Genomic DNA, 19,104 nt, shown 5'->3' with positions numbered 1-19,104 from the left:
ATGATTTTTTTATCTTATTCAGGGTCCGAAAGATACAACAAATTATTACATAGCAACACAAGCACCGCTCGAGAACACCGTTGGAGATTTTTGGCGTATGATATGGGAGCAAAATTCAAAAGTCATTGTTATGGTTACTGATCTTACCGAAAATGGAGTTGAAAGATGTGCTGAATATATTCCAGCATCAATTGTACTAGACAATACAATTACATTTGGTGATTTTCAAGTAACATTAAAGAGTCGTGAGGTTAAAGGAAAGTATGCAGTTTCGCAGCTTCATGTGAAGAATTTAAAGACAAATACATGGAGAGAGATAATGCATTTATGGTATTCATGGCCAGAGACTGGTTGTCCGACAGATGATGCAAGTATTATATCAATGTTATTAGAAGCACGTGGACATTTGAGAACGTCATTACCAGAGCATTTAGATGAGAATAGTAATGCTGAAAATAATAATAATGTAAATGATAAAGAGAAGTTATCAACTTTAGATAAGACTAAGTCATTACAAAGAGTGCAAGGGTAAGACTTATTTTTAAACTTGATTTTCGAATTTCGAAAATTTGATTTTCGAAAGTTAAAAATTTGATTTTCGATAATTAAAAAAATTGATTTTTGAAAGTTGAAAAGTCATGAACTTGAATTTCGAAATAAAAAAATCGACTTTCGAAAGTTGAAAATTTGATTTTCGAAAATTAAAAATGTGATATTCGAAATTTTAAAACTTTATTTTCGAAAGTTGAAAAGTCAAAAACTTAAATTTCAAAATTGAAGAATCAATTTCCGAAAGTTAAAAATTTGATTTTCGAAAGTGTAATACTTGATTTTCAAAAGTTGAAAAATTGATTTTCAAAAGTTGATTCGAAAAGTTGAAAAGTCTTGAACTTGAATTTCGAACTTAAAGAATCATTTTCGAAAGTTGAAAATTTGATTTTCGAAAGTGAAAATTTCGAATTTCGACAAATTTAAATTCGAAATTCGAAAATGATAAATGTATTCAATATCTAACTTTAATATTTAATCTTCCCATTCTTTAGGCCACTTACCGTTCATTGCTCACCAGGTACAGGCCGTACCGGCACAATCATTGCATGTGATATAGTTTTACGTATGCTTGAAATCCCACCAAGACAAATTGATATTCCACAAATTGTCTATCACGTAAGACGTGGTCGCGCAAATGCTGTGAGAACTAAAGATCAATATGAATTTATCTATAGCATCGCAAATGCTTACGCAATAAAGCTAAATACAGTTCCAACGGAAACCTGAGAGAGGTTAATTTAATTGAAATAATAATTTTTTTTTATATTTAATGGAAAATTTATGAAGGAATCATGAATATATTTAGATAGGAATTAATTAAAAAATGTGAAAAAAAAGTTTTTTTTATAAGACTTAAATGATAAAAAAAGAGAAAATATTGTAAATGGATACAGATGATATGAATGAGCAGGTGAAGTGAAAGATTATTTAATGTGATATTTAAATTTATTATTGAGGAGTAGCTTTTTACAATTCTACGTCACAGAAAAACCTTTCAATATTATTTGTATTGTTATGTTGAGATAAAAATTAAATAAAAAATAATGATAATTCAGCCTTGTAAGCTATAAAATGATGAAATAAATGTGTTTTTATTAGTTTAAGGTGTAAGTGCATTCTATGTAGAGATAGAGGTGAAGGAGAAGCTTACCTATTTAGAGATCAATCTATTCTCCCTTCTTTTCTGAGCGACACAAAAGAAGAAAGCTCCGCCAAACAGCTTTTATGGACGAAACTCCATTAGACCACCATTTGAATGCCACTTAGAGGTAAATTTCAGTTTGTGTTACTAGTTTGTGTTCAACTGAGCTTCCAAAGCTCCTAAGTCGAGCATTCTTCATTTGTGTCAATCATGTTCGTCATTCTAAACCTTTTATTATCTACTTGTTGTACCTTACCAAATAAAAATTTCGGGTATCCCCCAAAGACAGATAGAAGCTCAAAGTATAGTTGCTGTTGACACTTGGATCTTAAAGAGCACTATGTACTATGTTGCAGATCAGAGTTGCTAAATAGACACCTGTGACAGACAAAAACCCTACAAATTCTTGATAATTTGTATGGCTTCGTAAGGTGCCTGATTTGCAACTCTGCTGGAGATGTTTTTGATGACCAATTATAAAGCAAGGAGGCATCGCATAGCTACAATGATAGCATTGACCAATCCCATATGACCTTCAAAATATCAGTGCTACGTCACTTGTCCTATCTTATGTAATTGAATTCGGATACAAATGACTGACTCTAGTAGGTGTAGCATAGACAGTCGTCTAAGGCGTATGCAAATTGGGTGCTCAAGTACATGCTCCATTTATGATATTACGAAATTTATACTTTTGAAAAGAGTGTAGTCTCAGGAGTAGAGACAGCTGAGATTAATGCTCACAGTGTATGCTTAACTAGAATATTTTATTAGCCCAAGCTCTTGAGAAGGAGCTTCATGAGAGTTCATGGATTACAATTGATCTGTACGACCAGCAAATTAAGTAAGTAATTAAGCTCTCAAGAACAAGCTTGGCGGAATCATTAATAACACCAAAAATCAATCACAAAGTTCATACAAATTGGAATATCCCAAAAAGTACAAAACATACATGCAGCCTCATTTTGTTACAAACAATTTTACACACTTCTGTTTTCAGAAATTGCATCGATTCCGAACAAAAAATATTCACTTACTTATTTGTTTCATGAGAATTCGACCAGTATACACATTGTTAAGTATATCACCTACAACAAGTACATTCAATTTTATCTAATCTTAAACAAAGATCTTACATGACTTCGATTACAATTGATTCTGTTGCTATTTTCAGACGAAATATCTATAAAATTCCGATTGAATGAGAGAATAATGTGTGAATTATTAATTCTGAAAAACTATTTCATTAACAATTTGTGAATTATGATTTAATCCTCCGTCCAATTACGTTTAGAAATTGCAATTTTTTATTAAATTCCCTCATTTCAAACGTATTATTAGATCTGTGTTCTGGTAGTAGACACGTACGTGATGTGATAATGGTTTTGATGTATGTCTATAGACTTTCATCTAGTGATGGTCCGGACTCTAGTGATGGTCCGGACTCTAGTGATGATCCGGACTCTAGTGATGATCCGGACTCTAGTGATGGTCCGGACTCTAGTGATGATCCGGACTCTAGTGATGATCCGGACTCTAGTGATGATCCGGACTCTAGGGATGGTCCGGACTCTAGCGATGGACCGGACTCTAGTAGAGGCACCTACTGCGCACCTAAAATGAAATTCAGACTCAAGTGAAGATGCCTCTTTAGGACTTTTGCTGTCCAGACTCTCAAATCTTGCCAACTCTAGTCCAAATCAACTACAAACAATGTGTGCCTTCCAAATAGCTGCCAAATAAATTTCTGTATCGCCCGGCCATGAATGCCATCATGTAAACTCTTAAATCAATAACACATACCCATTTATTAAGCCATCAGATTCATCCACAACAAAGCAAAAATATCTGTGCTGCTAAGGTGATCTAAATGCTACTGTTCATATTTATTATCTCTGATCTCAATAAGCTGTAACGAATGTATGAAATAGAAACACAATAAACACCAATTTCTTCTTTCTTTCCAGTTCATTCCGTTCATCTATCAAAAATGATTGCTTTATTGTCAAATATTTTTAAAATTGCACAATTTCGTTGCTATCAATAATAAAAAAATTAAATTTGCTTAAAAAATTTGTTAATAAAAATGATTACTTAAGGCTAATAAAATTGTTTTGGGGGGTTCTTGGTGAATTGCTTCGCAGTGTTTTGACAGGGATGCTTAGGTAGAGCAATGGTGGGCAACCTTTTATGCTTGTTTAGTGGAAGATTAAATCGAAATCGTACATGACATATGATTCATGGCATTTTCAATAGTTTTTGGTGACATACTAGGGTGGCACGTCACACAGGTTGCTCACCACTGTTACTGAGCTTCAAATTGAGTCTGATTTGGTATGGAACAGTCAACTTGACTTCATATAAGTAGTTGACTTCGAGCTCTGTCGAAGTAGAAAATTTAGTAAATTTGGAAACAAAGTTCTATAAATTCCTATCCGGACGACACAAGGCTCTATTTGGCAGTCATTTTCTTTAACAGCCAAAGAATATGCTCTCGATAGCTTGGTCAACTTATGTGTTGTTAAATGACAATCTAGATGTAAGTGAGCGTTGTAATCAGATTACTCTTCTCTTGAAAGCACGCTCTTTGACTGCTAGGGTTGAAAGCTTCTCAGAGTCCTCAGTCCATTTAGGATACGTATGGACTTCTTATCCTCTTGTCTATGCATCCACAATTTTAAATCATTTTCCCAATATGAATCCCTGTCAAATTTACATCCTCATTCTCAAAATTCTCATTCCAATCCACAATTCACCTCAAAAATCTATCCGATTCCCCAATTCTTAAATAATAAAATTTCAATTGGTTTCTTTTTTTGTTCACTCAACGATTAATGTATAAAAACGTTTATTATTATTAATTTTAGTAATTATTTTACATACATCATATGACTAGATGTGGATACTAAATTTTTTTTGTTTCCATCATGTTATTACAAATAGTTGAGACAAACTACGTATCACATCTGATTTAAAAACTAGTGTTATTTATACAAAAACTCTTGTTAGAATATTTATGATTTAATAACTTGTTTGATTCTTCCTTGGAAGTTCTTTTTTTTTGGCAAAATTGGTCTTTAGAAGTTTTTTTAGTAGTATTAATTTGTTCTTTTATTTGGTCTAAAGAGAGGGTTTGTTGAACACTTTTATGGATTTATATTCCTAATTTTGATAGTTTTTGCATTATTGGACCTAGAATTGTGCTTTTTTGAGCGAATTTGGTTCTAATTTAGGTTGTGCATTTAGTCTAATTGATTTTACTTGATCTGACACCCAAGTGTTCTTGAATAATCGGTTATCCAAATAAGATTCAACAGGATCTAAATTTTTTCCCAATCAACTCAACAACTAATTTCTTGATACTTCTAAATCTCTAACATCCTTCATTTCTAACTCAAAATCCCTAACATCCTCTTTACAGGACCAACTCCTCTTAATCCCTTCATCTCTAAGCCTTCTGTCTTCAAAACAAGATCCAGTAGGATCCATTTCCCCTTTCCTTACTAATTTTTAGATTCTATCTTCAATTCCTCATTCAATTCTAACTCTAAATCCCCACCTTCCTCCCTACAGGACCAACGTCCTCATCCCCTAATCATGCCATTTCTATCATGCTATTTCATGCCCTAATCTATCTAACTATCCATAAAAATCTTGTTCAACAAATGAAAATTTTTACTCAATTCTTCACATTTTGTTCACAAAAATATCTGAGCATGTTCACTGATCGTGATCAATGAGCGCAATCAGATGCGACCTTATCATAATCACTCCTGAAAATTTTCATTTTCAAAGTATCATAATCACTGATTGTAATCAATGAGCGTGATATTTGATCATGTTCACTGATTGTAATTAGTGAGCGTAATCAGAGCATAATCACTTCCAAAACTTTTCGAAATTTTTCAAAGTCATATGACCATGTTCACTGATTGTAATCAATGAACATAATCAAATGTGTTCTGAGCATGATCACTTCAATCAGGGGGAAGATTACTTGGCGTGAAACGTATACGATGATTTTAATTCGTGGAAGTGACTTTGACCTTACTGGATCTTGGTTTTAGTTCGTGGAAGTGACTTTGACCTTACTGGATCTTGTTATTTAATCGGGAAAGTAACTTTTACCTTACTGAATCTTGATTTAAGTTCGTGGAAGTAATTTTGACCTTACTGGATCTTGTTAATTAATCGTTAAAGTGATTTTGACCTTACAGGATCTTGATTTTAGTTCGTGGAAATGACTTTGATCTTCCTGGATCTGGAGTTTTGTTTGTAGAAATGACTTTGACGTGACTGGATCTTGTTTTTAATTCTTTTAAGTGACTAAAAAAAAGATCCAGGAATAAGGTCAAAGTCACTCGAACTAAAATCTAGATCCAGTAAGGTAAAAGTTACTTTCTCAATCAAATAACATGATCCAGTAAGATCATGCAAGATCCAGAAAGACATTAAAGCAAGATCCAGAAAGATTTAAGTCATTTTCAAGGAATTATCATAAAAAAAAAACTTGAAAAAATGTGATTTTTTGCAACGATTTTCGCAAGATTTTCATTAGGATGAAAAACGATTGAAATTTTATTTTTGATATCGATTTTACTCTGTTTGGATAGAAACCCTTCAAAAAGTGATTTTTCGCCTTAATTTTTAAAAGTTAAATTGAAAACCTTATAAAATGTAAGGTTTTGAATATTTTTTCTCAAATTATAATGAAAAACTCGGGAAAATTTAATTTTCATCTTCAATTTTTGTTTATCAGATTGAATAATGATTTATAACGAATCACCAATTTTAATTTGTAAGCATATGTATGCACATGCACATGTGCATGGTCGAACATTTTTTTTTTCATAATCACATGATTATGTTCACTGATCATGATCAGTGAGTACGAAAAGTAAAAAAGTTAATTAAGTTAACTATTAAAACCCGAATGGTATCCGAAGTGACTAAAGTATCATTACTTCTTGAAATTTGCATCATCAAGAAATGTAATAATTTAAATATGTCTTTTGCCATATTTTTATTATTATATATTTACAGATGGTGGCTTCAAGGAAAAACGTGAGATCTCGAAAGTTAAGCAACGCAGCAATAAGATGGGTGACCAAAAAAAATTCTAAGTTTAAAATTTTCTGAAAAATAAATTAATAATTTCTACTAACACACATACAAAAAAATACTTAAAAAAATTCAACTAACACCAAAAAAAATTGGTTAACTTAATTAATTTTTTTGTTTTTTCATGATCAGTAACCCGAAGTGATCATGATCACTGATCATGCTCAGTGATTGCAATCACTGATCATGTTCATGATTGCGTCTGATTACAATCAGTGACCACAAAAGTGAAAAAATTGCATGCAAGTTTGCACTTGCATACAAGTTATGATCGTAATCAGACGCAATAATGATCATGATCAGTGATCATAATCACAAAAGCGCGATCGCGTCGGTACCGTACCGTCATCAAATAATGTATGGAGTGATGATGAAAATTCATCATGATCACAACTCCGTTTCATCATCACAAATATCGCATCTGATCATGCTCATTGCCTGTTAGGGTAAGTCAATGAACATAATGATAGCAGAGCTTGACGTCGACTAGGATTTTCTAAGGAAAAATAGACTTAAGTCTACTCGACTCCATACAAAATTTGAGCTGTATTTGAGGTTTTCAAGAATATCCTCAATTCAGACTAGATTATCTAAATGAATTAATTGTAGTTTATGGACCAACAGTCATCCTATCCACCACACTACACCACACCCACCCACAATCTCCTAAAGAAACAGCATCATAAAGGAACACAAATGTAATTATTATTATTATTTTAAGTACTTTAATTCTCATTGAGAATCGCGAGTTTACTTAAAAATAAAATTAAATCTAAAAGTAAATTTGTTCCTGTTTTTTGATATCAAAAGTAGTGGATTAATTAGATCCAAAGACAATTTTGTGTGATAATTATTTTAAATATCCAAATCTTCCCATTCCTCTTTCTGTCTATCCGAAAGCTCAATTTTAAAATTAACTTTAGCTTCTTTAAGAATATCATGACAAATTCCAGTCAATGGATTCCATCGAAGATCAACATGCTCCAATGAATTATTTTGATAATCCAGAAGATCAAAGTCAATTTCAATAATTTTATTTGTATTTGCATTAAGCTTTTTAAGTTGTTTCATTTTAAATACGACTGTTGGAAGTGATAGGAAGCTATTGTGTGAGATGTCTAATGATTGAAGTGATGCTAAATCGGAGAGCTCATCGGGTAACTTTGCCATCTGATTATGTGATAAATTCAGTTCTAAAAATAGAAAATTTTCAGTGAAAATTGTGTGAAAAACGTGATTTTCATGCCTTTATTCCTTACCTGTAATTAAGTTGAATTTGACAGCGAATTTAGGTGGAATTTTAGTTATCACATTTCCACTTAAATCACAGCTTTTCAGCTCAGTGTGACGCATGAGATGGAAGACTGCATCAGGTACTTGAATTAATGAGCATTCTGACAAATCTGTAAAGAGAAAATTTCACAATTATTGTAATTTTATGAATGAATTTCGTTTTCTTAATGACCTAAATGCTGGTCTTCACTTGCATCAATGCAACGTCTTGCTACTAGTGCTGCTTGATAAGCCATAATTCTTAATTAATTTTTTAACTTTTGCAGCTCTTAAAAATTGAAAAAATATTGAAATTCTTCTGTATTTATGTTAGAGACTATGACGATCATATGTTGGACACATCTGCATATGTATGTGTGACAACATTGGAACTAACAAACATGTTCATAGCTCTGAATGTGAAATAAAATTTATTATTTTAAATTGCACGTGTTTAAGATTGCGTCGCAGTTTCCGAGAAGAGTTTAAGGTCCAAAGACATAATCAGAACATTTTTTATTGAAAATTTCCGCGTCATTCTGTGCTTGTCGTGTAGCCAAAAATGAAAAATATTCAACGTAAATTGACGCTGTTTTATGATGTCTTCTTTTGATATTTTACGTTTTGTTCTATAAAGAGAAATATGTAAACATGACAATTTATTGACGGAATTATTAATACCGCTGCCTGCCTGCATGTGAATATAAATTGTATTGTCGAATGGACTTTTATTAATTAGAATTAACAAATGTTGGAGAATTATTGGCAATTAATTAAAAGTTTTTCAGACTTTAGAGACAATTTATGCGAATTTAATAGTTTTTATATATTTAATGACTAATGGGTAACAAGTTGTGAGGTGCAACGAGCGATTCAATACTGAATTAATATTCAGTTATTTGAAATTACACAACTAAGCATGTGTGTTACACTTATGAGTACTCCCGGGCAGTACAAATTGTTAGCTAAGGCATCGCTGTGTTGCTGTGTTAATGAGAAGACGTGAAGTTGCTCTGATTAGTTTTGACTCATTTTTAAGGTAAAAAGGTTTAAGGTTCGCCTAGTGACTATTTCATTCTTAAAGCAATGAAAATTCATGTTGAATAGCGTTAAACTAGCTTTTAAAGCCTCGACCGAAACCAAACTTGACGAAGGTTTATGGCATTTCCTAAAAATTGAGCGGAAAACTAGTGTGCGTCAGCAGATAAGTTGTCCATCACAATTTTACAAGATCTGGTCATTAAGAATCAGACCTCAAATTCGACTCGGTCTTAGAATGGAAAAGCCAACTCCAATAACAATAAAAATGCACATAAAAGCTTCAGAATCTCTCCATAGTTCCTTCCTTAGTTCATCCTATACTTCTCTATCTTCTGTTTATACTACTATGTATTACTATATTACTAGAATTATTTGTTTTGAGAGGTCTAGGATAAACACATTTATATCAGTTTATTTGATCATTTACATGCGCTACATTTTCCGTCTTGCATTTAATTGCGCACTTTCTCTCCTTTGTGTTTTTATATAATAGATAAGATGTGAGTCGAGGTTGAGGTCTAGGACGTTCTAGATAAGTCAAGGTTGATAACAGCTTATAAGCTGCTTAAAAGGTAAACTTTAGTGTATTGTATTAAAATTCAAATGGAAAATGGATAAATGTGTAATTACGGAGGACACAAGGCATAACCCTTAGCCATGAATTACACCTTAGTCCTGAATTATATCATAGTTCTGAAAACGAATTACAAGGAAACTGATTCTAGACTAGGCTGGCCAAAGTCTGAGATTTATGGTTTCTCGAAGACCGAGATCGAAGACCAAGACCAAGACAGAGACTACAAGGGAATACTTCGAAGTATTGGTATCGATAAATCACAAGTTTGAGTTTGGGAAGTCTGAGTCTCAGTCGCAATAAACCGTAAACTAAAAAATGTTATAACTAGTTAAATTTTCATTTTCTAAAAATCACTTGTCTAATTAGCAACTTTTTAAATGATTCTCATTTCTGTTTAAATTTGAATCTCGTTAATTCCTGCACTATTTCACCCCCACCCACTTAATTGCTTGCTAATCATTTCAAGCTATTAATTAAAAATCATAATGCATCGCAAGAAATTAAACAATTATTATGATATAAAACAGAGAAACAAAGACTATACACAACAAGTTAGTCAATATTGACTGAATAATCAAGTTCTAGCTTTCGTAATTATTCCCTTTAGCGAATTCAATTGTTGAATTAGCCAGAGTTGAGCTAGAGTTGGCATGTCGGTACCGGCCTGCGGGGAAATGGCGGGCGTAGACCACTGCGGTCGGTAAGAACATTGTCCGTCATTGGACGCAAGTTGGCGGGGACAGAAGATGGCTATACACAGAAGGTGGCTATGGACCGAAGGTGAATATGGACAGAAGGTGGCTATGGACAGAACGTGACAATGGACAAAAGGTGACTATTGACAGAATGTGGCTATGAACTGAAAGTAGCTATTCTAAGAAGGTGACTATAGACAGAATGTGGTAATGAACAGCCGTTTTCCAACACTGGCATTAGCCAACTTGCTGCAATAAATTGCTAAACTAAGAAAATACAGCAAAAACTTTCCATAATCATAATCTTTTGTAAATTATTGGTTTGAGGAAGAGCACAGCCTTTTTTTATCCATTAGAGTAAATTAATGATGTCGAAACAAAGAAATTCTGTGTGCTGTATACTGTATATTAATTATTATTACAGTGTAAAAGAAACACATTTTACTTTATTTATAGTCTCAAAATATCATCGTCACTAAACATCATCATACGAAGTATGAGTGAGGAAATTTTCCCCACATTAATTCTCGTGCCGGGCTGTTTAACTTTTTTCTCTCGCATGGTCACTATTTACATCGCTTTTTGGAAAACATTTTGCGTCTTTGTGCAAAAAAAATTCTGTTCCCATTCGGGGAATTAAAAGAAAAAAAAACTTGATTCTGTGCCAAAAAAGATTATTTCCAATGCTACGTCGATGTGCGGCATGAGAGGAAGTGAAACAAGAGAAGTCGGACAAAGGAAAAGGAAAAAGATCGCGGAAAAATATTTTTGCGACTCAAAACTTATTTTTTGCGATATTTTTCCGACAGTCAGTGCCAATATTGACTTAAAAATCTAAACTTAATGATGATTTATTATAAAATAATTGTGTTGAAATGCTTTGAGACAGTATGGCGACACCTATATGATAACATTTGGCACTGCTTCAAGAAATAATTAGAAACGACTATTGAACTTTTATATTTCAAGTTTCACCTGACTTGAACGTAGATTGTAATTGAACAAAAATTGGATGTCATTCAACTCTCTATACTCAATTTGCGTAGATGAAAGTTCGTGAGAATTTATAACTAAGAAAAGGTAGATTTACTGTAGATTTTATGTGATTTATTGAGCCATTTGCAGTAGATTTTTAATTAAGATGTCTATTAGTCATATTGTTGTAGGTAATTGGATTTATGGGATGTTTTAATGACTAATGGTTATATTATAGTCGATATAATTAAAAAAAACCTTGATTGCAATTATTAGGTCATGATATTGTTGATTATTATGCTGATAAGTAATGAGATATGATGAAATAGAAGTTTTTTTTGTGGTTTTAATGGTTTGTTGTAGATTTTAACTTATTGTGGCAAGACTGATTGTTTACGGAACTGATTTAGATAAGCCAGACATGTTATTAAAATACCTTCATAAGCTTAACTAAACGAAGTCTTTAAATGTGTCTTTAGAAATGGCAAATTATCAAGATTGCGATCGAGTAAATATAAGAATGAGCTTTTGATAGAAGACATCCAGCGATAGAGCCGGCTCAATATGCCAATTAAGAAAAGTCATAGATTCAAGTTGATCTATATGGGATTGGGATTTCCCGGGATATCCCGAAAATTTCAATCCAGAACCCGATCTTGAAAATTTGTCATGACCGGGATTTCGAAAAAGCAAACAGTACAGCAAAGAAGTAACCCGAGACTATTTGATAACTAGTTCTAACGTATTTTTGTCCACTCGTGTAAGAGACAGACTTATTCTTGCTATTTGAACTTGTGAAGTGGTAATCTATGATAGAGACAGCTATAGACGTCAAATAAGGAAGACTATGAATCACAATTGATGAAGAATCACTTCAGTTATCATTCTATTTATGATTGAACTTATTGAAAACATCTACGATTCATTAATCATTGATTTGCTAGATATCTAGTGCACTTTCATGATTTTAGAATGTAGGTAAGTTTGACAAGTCAAAAATATAGAAGGCCTGAGCCTCCAATAATCCCTCCCCTCTGGATACGCCTCTGGTATAAAGTTTACCTTAAACTTCATTCATTGATCAGCATTCCGAGATTTAACAAATTCATGGTTCCCTAAAAATTAAGCAAAAAACTCCAAACAAAGCACCATAAATACTGCTCATTATCCAAAAATACGCATTGCAAAGTGCAGCCAGTAATAGAGCTACTTTTACACGTCAACTGAAAGAAGATCACAGCACAGAGTCGATCACATCTGATCTGTACAGCCAGCAAAGTAAGTAAGTAAGTATCTTCAAAAACATCACTCAAAATCCATCCACAGACCCCCATATAATGACCTTTTAATTGTTTCGTCAAAATAGATTGTGATGTTTATCAACAAGCACTTGAAACGCCACGAATAATAACAATGAAATGATTTCATACTTCCATTAATATCAATCAATCAATCGCGAATCGCTTACGATACAAGAGTTTGGCCAGACAATTTCATTAACTTATTAAAAAATTCTGCGTAGATAGACAAAACATTTGCTTCTACTTTTCGTGTATATACAAGCAGCACCATGCGGTTCGTAAAGAAAATTGCATTAAGACTCATCCAAGCGTTAATTAATTACAAAAAGGAAGGAGCTCGCACATATGTTTTTCATTCAATTCATACTTCTTACTGAATGTGTAAATGTTTATATGCAATATATTAAAATTGTGTCGTAAATAGCCCTCGGTATTAATAACCCAAATTCATCGTGTCTGAGCTCATTCGCTATGTCAATTGCCTAATATTTTTTTCCGACAGAAAATTCATGAAGCATTGCTGTGCAACAATGAGTTTTTTTAAGCTATTCCAAATTGAAAATACATCTACAAGTTAGCTTGTTGCATGCTTTGCTTGTCAGTGTGTTTATTGGCAATTATTGCTGTTTTTGTTTTCATTAGTTTATTTCTTCTGGCCTCTTCAATCATTCATATAATCATTACTTTTTTGCGCCTTATATTTTTTTTCGAAAAACTCGTGTAATTTTCTTGTGTTGTTGATGTAAACTAGTAGGGAAAGGTGATGGTGTGATGTGTTTTGAATGGTTGTGACGCATTTGCTGGTTGTGATGCATTTGCTGGTTGTGAGTTTGATTTGGAAAATGTGGAATTGACTCTAAAATTGGCTGGAATTCTAGTAAAACCATTTAAAGAGCTTGTGATATTGAAGAGAATTTTCAAGGCTCAGGCATTCGTCTGGAAATCGTAAAGATTGTACAATTTCCGCATTTTTTTTCGGTTAACAAATATTGCGAAATTCTGACAAAAGTAAACAATTTTCAGATGAGATTCTGAGCTTTGAGAATTTTTGGTTTCAGCATTTCAAGAATCTTATCTGGTCTTATGATTCCGAGTGGACAACTTGATATGATTAGTTAAAAACTAGACCTAAGATTGACTAATAACATAGTTTAAGAAACTTTCTGAAAAAATGTCATTAATCGACTCTTGGCCTAGTTATTAACTAGGCATGATGTCAAATTGTCCACTCGGAGGTCTTATAATCCTTAATTAAAAACCTATTTGTATAATCTAACATGTGAATAGCAGCCAGTATCGAAATAGCATTGCTTCCAATAGATCATTTCCGAATTTAACTAGTTCATAGAGTGCAACATAAGGCATTTAGATTTAGGGTATACCACCGAGCCTGATCTCACAACTAAGTTGTCAAAAAGCTTGACAACATGCCCTAGTGGATAAAAATTCGTTATAGCCAGTTAATGTCTAATTAATGTCTAATTCTAATGTAATTTGTTGAATCTCTAGCAAGTGTGACGCGACACAGAGTTTGGTCAATAATGCTCTAGATTCAAATTAAACCCAAAAAACTAGAATATTAAAAAATTGCCTTTTATCGATCTGTGAGCTAGTCTACATGAATTTATTTTGGCTATGAATTAACTAAAAACAAGCTTTTTATGATTCTGATAATTAAGGTAATAAATCTATCAATTCACAGTGGTATCTGGCTAACGCTTTAGAATTCTCACCAAGTAGCACCACAAACCCTATTTTTAGGTCATAAATGGCGTACCTTAAAGTAATTTCCAACAACACCATTGCAACTATCCCAAAAAGACAAGAACCATGCTCTTGAATATGCTCACTAAATTGAGCTTGCTCAATTTAACTGAACTATATTGATCAATCAATCACCCACCCAGCCACAATGCCAAACACTTAAAAAATCTCACACTTTAAAAATCATTACGAAAATCGTTCGATTCGACACCGACAGTGCATAAGAAAATAATTGTAGACTCTCAAATAAATTAAAATAATTTCGTGGCACATTTCATATTTCATTAAAAAAATTTTAATCAGCTTAAAACTGGCAATTATGTGAGCACATCACCAGAAAAAAATGACACACTTTATATGCAATTTATTGATATTATCATCATCATCAGCTGTAGTCGCTTCTATGTGTGCGAAAATCAACAAACAATTTTTCATTGTCTTTTCTACCTTTGTTTGCCTTTATTTATTGAATCACGTTGCAATTGGTGAGACGTAATGACTGAATTGGCGTAAATTCTATTGAGTGGGAAACTTTAATGATGCAGAAATTTTTTTTTGGATGGAATTAAATGTCAGAACTAGAGCAATGACCTAAGTCAATATCAATCATATGATTGTTGTTTATATGCATCACATCTGTGTCTAACATGTGAATGTACATGCTGAAAAAACTAGTTTTGAAATTCAAAAGTATGGGATGTGAAGAAGTTGCAGATTGATGAAATTGCTTTTTTCTGGTTGTTGAAATGCTTTTTTTGAAGGTTTTTAAAAGCATAGCTTAATATTAATTGGAAGCGAATTGTTCAAGCTTCAGCCACTGGAATTTTGTTATTTTTTGTAAGTTCAAAATACGAAAATTTAATTTTGATCCCGTTTTAATTCGAGTTCATGAAACAAAGGACGAGGATTTCGCCGCAATTGAATTTCATCACTTCATGCGATTCAGTTCACATTTCATATTGATGTAATAAAAATAACCGTCACTTTGTAGTTGAAGATGCCGCATCGTAGAATTTTTTCTTTAAGTTTTATTTTAATCTCAGATGTTTTTGAACTCGATTATTTATTGACATGGATATTAATAGACATAAGTCGTTACTCCTGTTCTTGGATAGGCAATGTGAGTATGGATGTGTGAATATGGACAACTCATGTTTGGGAATATTTTTTGAAAGTATTTAAGAATTGTTTGCTCTAGTTCTTATATTTTTCCAGGAAGAGCATTTTTAAGCTGAATGAAATTTTGCATGGAAAATTGAATTGCAATTAAAATTAGTTTCAATTAAATTGGAGTAAAATTCAATTTTTTTTTCAATTGTTGAGCCAAAAGGTCAAGTGTCAAGAAGGAGAGTAATCTTCTATATAATCACTATGATAAAATCGAAGGATACTGCGTACAGAATCAGTATAAAACTCATTCAAATCTTTTAAAGTTCCACCTTGAGTTGCTCTCCTTTAAATTATTTTATTAGCTTAGCGCTCAAGAGATAAATCACGGAATTTCATGAAAATCAGTATTCTAGTAATGACACATAGCTTATACATTGCATTTAGGGTTTGCAAGAACTATTGAAATTGTTTGTAATCCTAGGATCAATCCCGTTATCGGGACCCTAAATTTGCAAGCAATTCAATCCCGAAGTTGAAACCTATTGAATCCATGAATTGAAAGTTCTAATTGCATCTAAGATCAACTAAATTCAAATTATTTGTAAACTTCTGAGTCTAATAATAATAAGAATGAAGAATGAGATTGAAGAATGCGAAGTTCCCATACACGATGTGAACAGCTGAAGAGTTCATATTGCGTTCCTAATCAAGATATGCGTCTAACTAATTCACTCAAGAATTGGGCATCTCATGGGTATATCCCATAGTAATTAGAAAACAGCATTTAAATAAAATTATCAGAAAAGTGCATTTAATTATAGATTGAGGCTACTAATGTGCACCTGTCTCTATTCAATTAATAAACCAGAGTATAAGTCATTCAATTATGTTGTATAACATTAAGGAAGTCTTGAGTTTACATTCAAATGAGCTTGATAATTCAAAAAATTACCAACTGATCTACAATTTTGTGACATTAGAGGCATGGAATCTGCTGTCGATCGAGATAGAATTGCGTTTGGAATTGGGAATTGGCAAATGATAGTCAGTGATAGCTTGTATTAGGTGACATCTTTGGTAGGTCATGGATGATCAGATGAAGTAAGTAAGTAAGTAAGAGGCATGGTAGCCTCAATTTTAAATTGATGTTATTATAATTGATCTAATAGAACTTTCATCAATTCACAAGCACTTATATATTCCAGTCAATTGAACTTGCCAATATTTCAACTCTGCACAATATCAACACATGATTTATTGATATATTAAATGTGTTCTTAATAATAAAAAATCCTTGCCTTGAAACTTGATTTTTAATGCTCGATATAATAATATTTTCATATTAAACGAAAAAAACACAATTTTTTGATTTAAATCAAGTGGAATAGAAAATTTATATATGCTTAACATCGAAGGTCTTGACAATAGACAAGAGAGTCAGTGCAGATACTCTTATGCAATTTAATTCAATTTTATATTCATGTTTTACTGTCTCACGATAATCGATAATCACAATAATAATAATAAAAAAATTTGCAAATCAAAAGGCACAAACGATTATTATCGCGAACGATGTCTGTTACATAAACATGTAATGAGCAAGAAGCATGCATTTCCGTAGCAGCAGCAGTAGCAAGTTAGATTTATGGCAGTAGTTTAATATCACATTTTCTTTTCTTTGTCGCTTTGACTTTTTTTTTATTTAAAATATAAACTTAAAAAGCAGGAAATTTCACTTTTTTGTTTCGGCGCTAACCAGCATGCCCGAGTGACACAGATGAAGAAGGGTACATAGGAGCGTATGGAGGCTCTCTATAGGAGCGTATGAAGGCTCTGCATAGGAGCGTATGAAGGCTCTGCATAGGAGCGTATGAAGGCTCTGCATAGGAGCGTATGAAGGCTCTGCATAGGAGCGTATGAAGGCTCTGCATAGGAGCGTATGAAGGCTCTGTATAGGAACGTATGAAAGCTCTGCATAGGAGCGTATGAAGGCTCTGCATAGGAGCGTATGAAGGCTATCCATAGCAGCTAATAAGAACAAGAGCTAAGGCTAAGAACACTAAATGGAAGTCACCTCCGTTTGGCAGCCATATGGACGCCAACTGATTAATTTGTGTCGCTCGGGCATGTAACGACAATCTTTCATGTCAATAGCTTCAATAGCTTAACACTCACCTAAATTATTATTTTCTTTAGCATCTTCACATCTGGATACAACACGAATGATACCCTTGCCAGCAATTGTGGCAACTGGTGTTGCACCATTCTGTGTTAATCTATCAATAATGTGATTATTATTGCGATTATTATTTCCATCATCGTCATTATTCCCATTTCCTGAGTTTTGGGTGTTTGTGATGTCGTTTCCAAATAATGGTCTCATATTTAATTATTTTATTTTTTTCTTCTTGAATTGCACTAAAAACTTTGAGACTATTTTGTGTTCACTTCCTTTGACTTCCTTAATTAATTAATTTTATATCCAAAATATATTATTTTTTATTTCTCTCAGATTTCCTACTTTTCACTTGAAAGATTCAAACAAGACTGAATTTGACTTGGTAGCTTGCAAGATTTTGCTGCCTTATAGAAAAAATATTAGTTTATAGTTATTCGCTGTTTACTACGTCGTGTATTTCATGTGATATATAAACAGCTGATTTTTTACTATAACGCATATATATGTCAGATGTAACGGAGCGAGATAGCATTAAAACAAAAAACTTTTTTGATTCTTTGTTGTGACTGCATACACATACTCAAGTTCCATTTGTATTGGATGTTGTGCATTTGTATGGACTTTTTTAAATATACATGCGTAATTTGTTATTATTACGATTGAAAATGTAGGCAAAATACGAGTTTTTGTGTCTTTTGTTCTCACTCATAAAGCATTTTTCCGGAAGTTTGCTGAACCGAAAAAGATTTTTGATTATTGAACTTGGCGACGAGATGAGAATTTGGAACAAAGGGAGGTGATCCTTGAGATGCAGGATTTCCCTTCGGTCACTCAAAGCTTCTTTTGTGCGTTCACCTCACTTAGAATTAATATTTCATAAAGAATTGAAATTTACAGCTACGGGTGGGCAGTAGATATAATGAGAAAATTTTCCACATGTGACTCAGAATTAGGGTCATTGTTTTTTGTGTGATTGAACATGTTATATTGGATTCCTTGGTGACTTTTTGTCTGCTAAGCTCATCAATAACTTGATGATATAATTAGTATTGATTATTTAAATCAATATGTGGATGTTTTATTATTTACATTGGGGGCATTGCATTTAGTTTGCACTTCTGTGCAGGCACTTCAAAGAAACTAATGTTGATTTATATAGTTTGTAGACACATCTGGATTTTGGATGCAGTTTTTTTAAATATATGGAAATTGCATATTGCATTGGAAAGTTGAACTGGTTTAAAGCTTTTACTGATTAATTGTGTAATATTAAGGATTCTGCTAATTAAATTGGGTTAAAAATAGTTTGACAGTTTGAAGTTTGACAGTAGTAAATAGCAATTTGGAGCTCTGTATTGAACCTTACTTCAATCTAA

General features: G+C 32.7%; 2 protein-coding genes across 3 annotated transcripts in view; one reads left to right on the top strand and one right to left on the bottom strand.

Annotated features, from left to right (window-relative positions):
* LOC139099513 (uncharacterized) overlaps nt 1-1,630 on the top strand; it is a 44,524-nt gene extending 42,894 nt beyond the window's left edge. For both annotated transcript variants that reach the window (XM_070651988.1, XM_070651989.1), the window contains exons 6-7: nt 23-528; nt 1,044-1,630. In XM_070651988.1, coding sequence (XP_070508089.1) covers nt 23-528; nt 1,044-1,278 — 741 coding nt within the window. In that variant the 3' untranslated portion in view covers nt 1,279-1,630. The remainder of the gene's footprint in view (nt 1-22; nt 529-1,043) is intronic.
* A 5,894-nt stretch (nt 1,631-7,524) lies between these two features.
* Sclp (leucine rich repeat containing protein 20 sclp) lies at nt 7,525-18,108 on the bottom strand. The gene is made up of 3 exons (XM_070651953.1): nt 17,725-18,108; nt 8,074-8,217; nt 7,525-8,007 (listed from the first exon to the last, which is right to left on the bottom strand). The coding sequence occupies exons 1-3, from the start codon at nt 17,930-17,932 to the stop codon at nt 7,670-7,672; spliced, it is 690 nt and encodes a 229-aa protein (XP_070508054.1). The 5' UTR covers nt 17,933-18,108; the 3' UTR covers nt 7,525-7,669.
* Nucleotides 18,109-19,104: the final 996 nt, after the last annotated feature.

The sequence above is a fragment of the Chironomus tepperi genome, unplaced genomic scaffold (assembly GCF_022539635.2).
Source record: "Chironomus tepperi strain 1889 unplaced genomic scaffold, CSIRO-AGI_Ctep_v1 contig_472, whole genome shotgun sequence".
NCBI classification, from domain to species: domain Eukaryota; kingdom Metazoa; phylum Arthropoda; class Insecta; order Diptera; family Chironomidae; genus Chironomus; species Chironomus tepperi.
Note: the sequence above shows the minus strand (reverse complement) of the source record. Positions and strands in the feature narration are given on the sequence as shown.